Consider the following 12234-nt stretch of genomic DNA (forward strand, 5'->3'; position numbering starts at 1 on the left):
GCAGTGCCACCCCCAGGCAGAAGGGACACTAAGGCTCTGTGCACAGCAGCAGAAGGGAATTCTTTGTCATCTCCTCAGCACACTGACATCCCGTAGCAGCCATAGTGGAGTGGGGGGAGGGCAGGTTCAGAAATTAGCCTCAACCCAAACCGGTCCCATGTCCCAGCCAGACTCTGGACTGCTGTGTGCAGTGGGGTGTCAGTGCTGTCTGGGAACACATAGCTCCCAGCCCCACCACTACCTCTCCATCAGCCGGTCTATGAGCGCCGTTCCAAATAGATGATGGAAGCGATCTGATAGGATGGCACAAATGGGGGATGGAGGGAGGAGCCTGACTGCTGCCAGCACCAAGCCCGGGAAAAGTTTTCAAATTCCGCTAGAGACGCTCCAGGGGAGAGAAGAGAGCGGGCTCTGACCTCCCTTCATTCTCCTCTGTGGCTGTGCCCAGCCCTGGACACCTGTTCCTGATGTTACCCATCATCGTATCTGGGTCAGTGGACTACCATGTCATAGGAGGAGAGGTGAGTGAGCCATTGACACTGAGCCAAGCCCACACTGTGCACAGACACCAGACATCATTGTCACCCTCCTCCTTAGACTAGGCTCTCCACTACACCTCCCCTCACCTGAAGGGTTAACTGTCATTCGTGCCTGCCCCATACAGAGTGTGTCACCTACTTGTATGTGTGGGGTGCACCCACCCCCTCCACTCTCCAATGTGTTTACTTCTCCAACCCCGACACAGACTCAGACAGGGCTGTCTCCTCTTTAGGCTGCACTGCATCTCCTGCAACACCACACTCACACAATTTTGGGTTTGTTTTTAGTTTTTGTAGTTCTACCAGACTTCATCGGCAACCCTTACCAAGTTCAAATTTTATCAATGCCACAGTCCACCAGAGACCCACACGTCCACCAGAGAACCCACACGTCCACCAGAGACCCAGCACGTCCACCAGAGACCCCGCACAGCCACCAAAGACCCTGCACAGCCACCAGAGACCCTGCACAGCCACCAGAGACCCCACGCATCTACCAGAAACCCCACACATCCACCAGAGACCCCGCACAGCTATTAGAGACCCCACAAAGCCTCTTGAGAAGGAAGAGGTGGGAAAAATTTAGATGGGGCAGCCAATTTTAGTCTTGCCTAGGGCAGCACAAAACCAGAATACACCACCGGGTGCAGCTCAGGGCTCGAGTTCTGTGGGAATGCATGGGAACAGGGTTCCTGTATTTTTCCCACAGCAGGAACGCCGTTCCCATTAGCAGCCGCGTCCTGCAGGACTGCGAGCTGTGACATGCAGTGTGGGTGTGCGGGAAGGGGTGGGCGTCCATGCCAATGGGGGGCAGTCCACCCCAGTGCCACACATTGGGGGGTGTCATTCTGGCATACCCATCCTATCCTCCCTCGGTCCTCCTCCAGCGGCCGCTGTAACAAAGTCCCGCCTCCTAGACCCCAACGATAGGCGGATTCAATGTGTGACATGTATTATAGGAGGCGGGACCTTGTAACAGCAGTCGCTGGGGGAGGAGAAGGAGGACTGAGGGAGGGGAGGATGGGTGTGCTGGGATATTCAAATCCAGGATCCATTGCTGGGCACTGGTAAAGATGCATGTGCTGGGCACTGGTAAGGATGCATTTGCTGGGCACTGGTAAGGATGCATTTGCTGGGCACTGGTAAAGATGCATGTGCTGGGCACTGGTAAGGATGCATTGCTGCGGACTGGTAAAGATGCATGTGCTGGGCACTAGTAAGGATGCATTTGCTGAGCACTGGTAAGGATACATTTGCTGGGCACTGGTAAGGCCACATTACTGGGCACTGGTAAGGCCGCATTGCTGGGTACTAATCAGGCTGCATTTGATGGGCACATGTAAGGCTGAATTAAATGGGCACTGATCAGGCTGCATTGATGGGCACTGATTAGGCTGCATTTGATGGGCTCTGAGGACCCTGTTGTAATGAGGGGGAGGTTCTCTGGGGACCCTGATGTAAAGCGTATGACTTTCTTTACTTGGTTGCTATGGGCTTAAGCCCCAGATCTTTTGTAGACCTAGCAACGTCCCTGCTAGCTATGATATGTTAAACCTATCATTGATTTCAAGCTCAAGAATATTTTCTGTATGTGTCACAATACACAATTGTTTACCTGCAAAAGTTCAGTAGCTAAAAAAAATTGCAGGTGGTTCCCATACAGTATTAGTAAGGATCAGACAGGGGAATTTGTTTTTGGTGTAAGAAAGAAAGTCTCTAGCACCTGCTAATGGGACAGATACATGGGACATTACTTTTAAGAGCTTGACCCTTATCCCCTGCAGACATCTTCTATATCTGGACCAAAAAACCCCCCCACAGAATTCAAGGAATGTAATAAATGAGATCTACATGCCAGTTGTGGACTGATTTTATAAAAGAGATTTTCACAATTTGTACCAAACATAAAACACTTTTTTTAATGCCATCTATTAAAATTCAGTTAAAAAACTGAAATAATTTACTATAAAAGCCATCCCATAGCCCAGTGATTTATTTGCATCATAGATCAATCTTAGCATCAAAAATCTCCTTAATGTAGCGGCACCCAGCTACTAAGTTGTATATAGTGCCCATGGGAGGGTCTCTTTGAAGAGGGGCACTATTTATTGTTGTGTGGATACTCGTGGGGCCTATAATTTATTATCTTTTGAACTTTAGGTACACTTTATGGGCTGGTGCAAACCTTCAAATTTCAAAGAGCATGTGCAAAACCAGGAAACCCAGAGCCAATGAGGCAACGGGATGAGCCAACAAGGATTTATCCAAAGCCAACCACTTAATTGTTTACCTCACCACAGGTTTCGAGCAAACTGACTGGATGAACACACAGTAAGTGGGTCCTTGACAGATATAACATACTTTGGTGAACACCAGAAGGACTTACTTGAAATATGAACAAAGCATATCCCTCTATAGCAGTGGTTCTCAACTCTTGTCCTCAGGACCCACTAACAGGCCAGGTTTGCAAGATAACTGAAATACATCACAGGTGATATCATTTGCTGCTCAGTGATTGCAGTATTCTATTCTGCATCTCCCCAAGGTAATACTTAAAATCCGTTAGTGGGTCCTGAGGACTGGAGTTGAGAACCATTGCTCTATAGTGTGTACTTGTCTCAATCCAGAGCACTAAGTGTAATTTCTGTCTGCTGCTTTGTTCCTCTGATGTCTGCATGAGTCGTTTCTGACAAGTTTTCCTGACATGGCGAGAGAGTCTTCACCGCACAGGTGTAGATTCAAACCAGGTGTGAACCAAATGATTGTCTCCAAAAGGAAAGAGCTCCAGGTGCTGGCTAATGCTAAGTCATGCTGGAAGTATGCAAGAAAGTCCGGACAGCCGCACGCCAGGAAAAAATGCAAATGTCTTTATTGTAAAAACAGGATCATACAGCATACAGGACACTGTGGCAAAAAAAGTACAGGCAATCAGCTAACGCATTTCGCACTATGCTAAGTGCTTACTCATAGCTGAGTAAGCACTTAGCATAGTGCGAAACTCGTTAGTGGATTGCCTGTACTTTTTTTGCCACAGTGTCCTGTATGCTGTATGATCCCGTTTTTACAATAAAGACATTTGCATTTTTTCCCGGTGTGCAGCTGTCCAGATTTTCTTGCATACTTCCAAGTTTTCTTGACACCAAGAGAAAAATGGTGAAAGGATTGTGTCCCTTCCCTCTAGGGGTGCACTGATACCAGTATCGGTATCGGTGCCGATACCGAGCATTTGCACAAGTACTTGTACTCGTGCAAATGCTCTTATGTCTAATCCGATACCTGGGCAGTCAGGGGTGATTGGTGCGGCGGTGGGGGAGTTACAAGCACCGATCTCCCTGTACAGATGATAACCACTTCTCCTACTCTCCCGCACCGTGGGTCTTTCAGCTGCTTTATTGAGGGAGATCAGTGCTTGTAACTCCCCCCCACCGCTGCACTGAGTGTCCCCTGTGTCCTCCTCTGGTCCCCCTCTGTGTACCCCTCCGGTCTCCCTCTGTGCTCTTCCTCCGGTCCCCCTCTGTGCTCCTTCTCTGGTCCCCCTTTGTGTCCTCCTCCATGCTGCTCCAGTCCCCCTCTGTGTACCTGTCAGGGATCTGTCAGCACCAGACCGGCGCATGTGCGTAAGCCTATGTTCAGGCAATACAGCAATCTCCAGCTGTTACTGTGCGCCAGCGCGGCGCTCGCGCGGGTGCACGGCTTGTGTGTGCGCGCACGCGGGCGCGTACGCGTGCACGGGCGCGTTCACATTAGCGCCGTTTTGGCGCCAAAAGGTGCATAAAAGTTCTCCTGCTGCAGGGATGCGCTGCTGTTTTGTCTCAGCTCTGTGGATCTGCTAAACCTGTACCTGATTGATTGATTACCCCATTGACCCGACTTGTCTGACCATCCCTCCTTCTCCAATCCGACCCGGCCTGCCTGACCCTGCTACTGCATCTACCAATACCATTGCCGACCTTTGCCTGCCTACCGACTCTGCCTGTGCCTGCCGTTTGGTGCTGTGCTATGGCACCCTCAGTTCCTGCTCCAGGGACTTCTGCATCTGCATCCTCAGCGCTGCAGCCTGCTGCTTCCTGTTACCACCTCACCTGCAGTCCAGCCATCCCTGGAGGGATCTCTACTCTGCTCCAGCATCAGAGCCTTTCATCTCAACAGGCACTCCTACCCCACTGTGCTCACGAGACCACTGTCCCCACTCCAGTGGCTCTTGAACCAGCGTTGTATGAGAGGTCTTCTTCTACAAGTCAGGCTCGCTACCAGGTACCTAACAGTACCCCTCCGGTCCCCCTCTGTGCTCGTCCTCCGGTCCCCCTCCGTGTCCTCCTCTGTGCTTCTCCAGTCCCCCTCTGTGCTCGTCCTCTGGTCCCCCTCCGTGTCTCCTCCGTGCTCTTCCTCCGATGCACCATGGTATCCTCCTTTGTGATGCTCCAGTCCCCCTCTATGCCCCCCTTCTCTGTCCTTCTCCGGTCCCCCTTTTCCCGGAACTGTCAGGATGGAGAGCGGAGGAAGGAGCTGGTAAATCTGTAATTTACCGGCTCCTTCCTATTCTGAATGGACAGAGTCAATGACTCTGTCCATTTATAACTGAACATTGCAATCTGTGTTTACGATGCTTCAGTCTATGAATGGAGAGGAGCCTCTGTCTCCTCTCCATTCATCTTCAGTGCAGCTGAGGCTGCAGAGAAAGGGAGTGGGGAATGTGTGTCCTTAGTCCCTTTCCGTGTCTCAAAGGGGAGCGGTCGGGTCTGTTTAGAGCGCGATATCTCCCCAAAGGGCCCCCCCCCAAAAGGTTTGATAAAAAATAGGAAAAAATGTAATAAATAAATATTTAAAAGTAAAATTGTAAAAATAATAAAAACACTGACACTATCTACTCCCCCCCAAAAATTAAAGCATTGTAAAAAAAAATAACAAAAAATAATAAATTGTAAAATATAATAAAAAAATTAATTGTAAAAAATAAAATTGTAAAAAATAAATAAAAAAACTACTGACACAGTCCACGCGTCATCAGTGCTGCATATTAGTACCACTGTCACATGACATTAAAAAAGTATCGGTATCAGCGAGTACTTGAAAAAAGTATTGGTACTTGTACTCGGTCTTAAAAAAGTGGTATCGGTGCAACCCTACTTACAATGTGTTATGTATAATAATGTCAATATTTGGACCTGATAAATAAGGTGCAAGACTGATAACATCTTAAGCAACTGCAATTGTATGTTTTAAGTACATTATTTTTTTTTTGTATTTCTACTCTACTGTGTTATTTTCAAAGGTACTCTGAACAAAAGGTTAAATAATCATTATAAAAAACTTACCAGAGCCACCAAACACGAGAATATCTATTTGCTCCAGGAAATATACACAAAAAGTATTTACTTGAGGAAAGAGTCCCAGAAGAGAAATAAGAGGAAACAAACTCACAAGCACTGAAAAAACAGAAAACAAAAGTGCAAATATAGTATTTACATCCCATAAAAACACTTCTGTAGAAGGCAAAATTTTAAGAAGACCCTGTCAGGTCTCTAAATAATGTATAAACAACAAGTGCAATAAATCCATATATCAAAATATCAAAAACACAGTGAAATGAAGTCCAAAACTGTGTCACAATCCACAAACGTTCCTCCTAATGACACTCCTCCACCACCATGCTCAGTGCTCAAAATATATAAAAGGCTCACCGGATTCTCATGACCCCTTATTTCTAAGCAGGTCATGAAGTACTTGTTGTTTTCACTTTAATGGTTTAGTGCAATGGTCATCAACCCTGTCCTCAGGGCCCACTAACAGACCAGGTTTTATGTATTACCTTGGGGAGATGCAGACTAGAATACTGCAATCACTGATCAGCAAATGATATCACCTGTAATGTATTTCAGTTACCTTGCAAACCTGGCCTGTTAGTGGGCCCTGAGGAAAGGGTTGATGACCACTGGTTTAATGCACATAAATGAGGGTGTGATTTTATATATATATATGGTAGAGCCAAGAAATAATACTATGCACCTATGCGTTTTGCTTTTTTTTGTCCTAGCTAAACACACTGAAACTGACATTAAAAAAGTAGCCTGGGAATAGATATAAAAAAAATAAACAATTATACTAACCTAGATTGTTGCAGCACCAATCTCACCTGCATCTGCCCCCTGCTGGCTCTACACTGAAAACTGAGTGATCTAAGACCGCTGATCACTCAGTTCTCTGTATCTGTATTCAATCTGCAGTCACCGGCTCTCTTCTCTCCCCCTCCAGTGCTCACTGGGCTGTTGAGGGGGCGAGAGCAGCTTGTTTAGTCTCCAAACTGCTCACTGAGAGGCTGAGGCCTTGTTCACACCATACGTACATAAAAACTAATGGAAAAAACACACAGATTTCACTTGCAGAGAAACAAGCTTACTTCCAAGTTATTGGGCGCCAGACACTTCTTGAATGCAAAAGAAACTTTCTTTTTCTTAACAAACTTTTTGGGGGAAAGAGGGTTAGGGCCAGGACACCGTTAAGTAGTTGCAAGATTAATTGTCAGTCTCCGAGACTTCAATAGGAGGACAGCCATGCAGGGAAAGGCATCCAGCAAGACACCACATCTGCATGTGCAGGAATGCTGTCTCCTATGGCAACAGTCTTTAACGGTTCCTAACACAAAGCTTAGCAGTTCCTTCACTTTCACTACAATCACTCCTTGTAGTTCTTCAGCACACTGAGCTCCCGGTCTCTCCCTAGACCAACTGATTCACTGCCACTGAATCCCTTGAGCTCCTCCAATCTTCACGGTGGTAACTTCCTCAAGCGTCACCCCCGCTTCTCTGCTGGGTCCCTTGGCACTCTAGATACCTCTCAAGCTTCACCCCTGCTGGCCTGCTCGGTCCCTGACTTGACACACAAGGCTGCTCTGCAAACGTCACCTCCGCTGGCTGGGTCCCTGGCTTGATACCCACTGAAGTTTCCTGATTCTTCACCGTCCCCGGTTGGTGAGAATGCTGCTCCGGTACTTGCTTCAGTTACTCACCGTGGTCCCTGGCAATTAGGCGGATAGTCCCTTACTGGTGACAGCTTCCCCTTTACCTCCGACCATAGCAGGTTCTCCAACCGGCAGAACCGTCACTTTTGGTTGGACAGCAAGCCGCAGTCCCAACCCTGCACTGCTCTCTTGCTTCTGGCTAGGCCCTCAGACAGCCTAGCAGCCAGATGTGCCCAGGATATGCCCAATCTCTGGCCTAGCAGCCCGGGCAATACAACACACGTCCACCCAGACAGCCGTCCAAGTGGCACAGAACACAGATCACCTGACCTCCACCTGAATATATAGGCTCTCTCAGCAGGCCAAGGGATTCAAGAAAACCCCTGCCCATTGGCTGAGATACTCCATATACCCATAACCTGACCTTGCATTGCCCTTCTCATATCTAGTACCACCAAGTACCTGGCCACCTAGTGGTAGAAGAGAAAAGTGCAACGAGGCCAAACTTAGGGAGAAATCAATAGATCTCTTTCAACCAGGATAATTATGTGAAGTAAATTTGTGAGGCGCAACCTTGACTAAACTCCAGGCTGCTACATTTACATTGTAGAAACGTGTAATTTCTTCATTGTTGTCACATGAAAAGATATAATAAAATATTTACAAAAATGTATAATGTATACACAGTGGGAAAAATATTCATTTGATCCCCTATATAGTTTGCCCACTTACAAAGAAGTGAGGGGTCTATAATTTTTATCATTTGTGTACTTTAAATGATAGAGACAGCATATCAACCAAAAATCTAAAAAAAAACTACATGATACAAATGTTATAAATTGAGTTGCAGTTCACTGAGTAAAATAAGTATTTGATCCCTTACCAACCAGCAATAATTCTGGCTCCCACAGACTGGCTACAGTATGTGCTCATGTGGTACACAGATTAGTCCTGTCAAATTAAGAAGGTGCTCCTAGCGACAACTCGTTATGTGAATAAAAGACACCTGTCCACAGAATCTCTTTCTTCCATTCAAACCTCATGATCATAGGCAAGACCAAAGAGCTGTCAAAGGAAGTCAGGGACAAGATTGTAGACCTGGAATGGGCTACAGGACCATCAGCAAAAAGCTTGGTGAGAAGGAGACAACTGTTGGAGTGATTATTCACGAATGGAAGAAATACAAAATAACCATCAAATCGCCCTCGGTCTGGATCTCCATGCAAGGTTTCGCCTCATGGTGTAAGAATGATCATGAAAAAAAATGAGGGATCAGCCCAGAACTACACGGTTGAATCTTGTGAATGATCTCAAGGCAGATGGGACCACAGACACCAAACACACCATTGGTAACATATTCGTCGCCATGGATTAAAATCCTGCAGTGCCAACAGGGTCCCCCTCCTCAAGAAGGCACATGTATAGGCCTTTCTGAAGTTTGCAAATGAACATCTAAATTATTCAGAGAAGGACTGGGAGAAAGTGCTGTGGTCAGATGAGACCAAAATTAAGCTCTTTAGCATTAACTCGACTCACCGTGTTCGGAGGAAGAAAATTGCTCACCATGATCCTAAGAATACCATCCCTACAGTTGAGCACAGAGGTGGAAACATTATGCTCTGGGGCTGTTTCTCTGCTAAAGTTATAAGCCGACTTTTCCCGCATTAAGGGGCTAATGGATGGGGCCATTTATTGTAAAATCTTGGATGAAAACCTTCTTCCCTCAGCCAGAACACTGAAAATGGGTCATAGATGGGTCTTCCAGCATGACAATGACCCAAAACACAACGCCAAGGCAACAAAGGAGTTGCTCAAAAAGAAGCACATTAAGGTCATGGAGTGGCCTAGCCAGCCTCCAGACCAGTGTTTCGCAAACTTTTTTGTCTTGCAGCGCACCAAAAAGATCAAAAAATTTTCGTGGCACACCTGAAAAGATTTAACAATTTTTTAACAAACTTTGACTATTATTATAATTAGAGCGAATATAGAGGAGAAAAAGGTACTGCGCCAATGGATGATTAGTTATTGTGGCTAGGGTCTAATTTAGTAACCAGTTCTTAAAGGTTCATAAGGGGGGAAACAAGAGAGAATCCACCTGGGCTGCCGTTCCAAGTGTTGAAGCAGACTCTTAAGTTAACACTGTAGTGTAGACAAAAGAGAAAAGGGGACAGGCGACTCTAATTCTAAGTGTAGTATCTCATAATATTTATTAAAGTAATCAACAGATATTCACTCACATGAGGGAGGAAGTATACAGGCACATCATAAATAGAAGGTGCTTCCGTGGTGCTGGTGAAGTTGGTACAGGGCTTGCCCTCTCAGAGAGCTTGAGAAAGGAGCGTTGCGGGCTCTCTATGGACTACCGTGCATGCTCTGAAATGCATTGCGTCATTTTATCCAGGTGGTCCACTTCTGGCGGGCACTGCGTGTCATGCACCAACACTTGCAGACTTCCATCAAGTCCTCCCACCCTGGCCCCGTGGGTCTGACCACTGTTACAGTCTTCACTAAATATTTTTCAAAACTCCCACAGCACACCTGCAAATCTCTCACGGCACACAGTTTGAGAATAACTGCTCCAGACCTTAAAGTGGTTGTTAACCCACTGTAGTAAAATAGTGTTATCCCCTCTGTATCATAATTACATTTGTCCATGTGTCTGTGTAATGTAACATAACTGTCGATCTGTACCTGTATAAGCTTTACTGTGAGCGCTCAGCTGACATGTCAGCTCCCTTGTTTCTCCAGCTCAAAGCTGTGGTTGGCGGGGCCGAGCTGTCCTGCTGACGTCAGCCGGTGGAGGAGGGGGCGAGAGAGAGAGAGCTGACAATCAGCTGAGCGGCGGGAGCCGTTTATACAGGTACGGTTCGGCTGAGTTTTTACATTACAGAGGCACAGGGACAGATATTCTAATACTACAGAGAAGATAAGAAGATTTATGATCAGTTACGAGAGGAGAAGGAGCAGGGGGGGCGGGTGCAGCTACGAGCAGGGAGGGGAGGGGGGAGTAAGACAGAGGACACAGACACAGGGAGAGCTGCAGACAGGAGAGTTTCGGCAGACGGAATCACGCAAATAGACCACAATGTCAGGGGCTCAGCAGCCATGATTATTGTGTCTGTTTGCAGGGAGGAGGGTATAGCCAGGCAGGATCAGACAGGTTTTTTAGGGTCTATAGGGGGCCAAATGACACAGCACAAGCACTGTGCTGTATAACATGCTTTAAAGGAATGGGATCGATCAGGTTTTTTGGGGGGGTTAACAAATGCTTTACTCCTATAGAAAATTTATGGAGAAAGCTGAAACTTTGAGTTGCCAAGCGACAGCCAATAAATCTTAAGGATTTAGAGAAGATCTGTAAAGAAGAGTGGACCAAAATGCCTCCTGAGATGTGTGCTAACCTGGTAACCAACTACAAGAAACGTCTTACCTCTGTGCTTGCCATCAAGGGTTTCTCCACCAAGTGATAAGTCATGATTTGCTTAGGGATTAAGTACTTATTTTACTCACTGAACTGCAACTCAATTTATAACCTTTGTATCATGTGATTTTTATGGATTTTTGGTTGATATTCTGTCTCTATCATTTAAAATACACCTATGATAAAAATGATAGACCCTTCATTTCTTTGTAAGTGGGCAAACTTAGAAAATCTGCAGGGGATCAAATAATTATTTTCCCCACTGTAATATATATATATATATATATATATATATATATATATATATATATATATATATATATATATATATATGTGTGTGTGTACTGTATATGTACACACTGTATATATACTGTATATGTACCTTACCTCACTAATGATTTTTTTTTTCTGAATGGGATAACAATTGCACAGGCACACTTCAAAAACATGTGAAGAGCTTTCTAGATAAAGGGGAAGGGGGTATATTACTTTTTTTTACACCAAATCCATGGGTAAACCAATAATAACATAGCCACTACAAAGTACTCACCAATAAGTTGATCTCTGACACTCTGAAAACATTCTGGGGACAAAAAATGGAATCCATATAGTGTGTGTAAATGTAAGTCTTTTACTTCAGAACCAGCATTTAGCAGCAAGATAACACTGCATAAAATACAAAAATAAACTGGTCTGCTATATGTAATGATCTGGTTATACCCCTATAAAAAGAAATAAATACAATATTAGTAGGGTATGGCATAAAACATTAAAGTGTTTACAGGATAAAATGTGATTAAAACATTTGACAGCAAGGTTCCATGGGCAATTTGAACCCTAAACTCCTCTTACTTCCTGTTCCTATGATGCCCGTGCCAAAAAAATTAGGATTTTATTGCAAGAAAAGGAAGGCACGAAGGCTAAAACAAGAATTTCAAGAAGTTCTAGCCATTACCGACACTCAACTGTTATAAGTTTTTGTTTTTGTCTGTTGGAGATATTTCCCATAACATCCTTTACAATAAGTGAGGGTATATTCCTCTAGTTGAAATATAGGACTATAAAACCTGACAGGTTGCAACCATTACCAAAAAGGAAGACAGTCAGTTTGCCGAGAACTGAAAGTACTTAAAAGACCTAGACAGGAGGGTGGGACTTTGAATGAGGCGCGAGGTGTGTAGGGCCAGGCGCCTCCATACCAATCAACGATGACGATAATCACCTACTATGGAGACACACCTCAGTGAATTTGGCTATCTACATTATTTATGGCATGAACCAATTAAGTTGTTCTACTATGGGATTATGAGCCATTA

The 12234-nt window shown here is 45.3% G+C and overlaps 1 protein-coding gene across 1 annotated transcript in view; it reads right to left on the reverse strand.

Annotated features, from left to right (window-relative positions):
• PCNX2 (pecanex 2) overlaps positions 1 to 12234 on the reverse strand; it is a 294170-nt gene that overhangs the window by 155709 nt on the left and 126227 nt on the right. The window contains exons 12-13 of the mRNA XM_073627975.1: positions 11469 to 11640; positions 5855 to 5965 (exon numbers count right to left, since the gene is read on the reverse strand). Of these exons, the coding sequence (XP_073484076.1) occupies positions 5855 to 5965; positions 11469 to 11640 (283 nt within the window). The remainder of the gene's footprint in view (positions 1 to 5854; positions 5966 to 11468; positions 11641 to 12234) is intronic.

This window comes from Aquarana catesbeiana, linkage group LG04 (genome assembly GCF_042186555.1).
Source record: "Aquarana catesbeiana isolate 2022-GZ linkage group LG04, ASM4218655v1, whole genome shotgun sequence".
Lineage (NCBI taxonomy): Eukaryota > Metazoa > Chordata > Amphibia > Anura > Ranidae > Aquarana > Aquarana catesbeiana.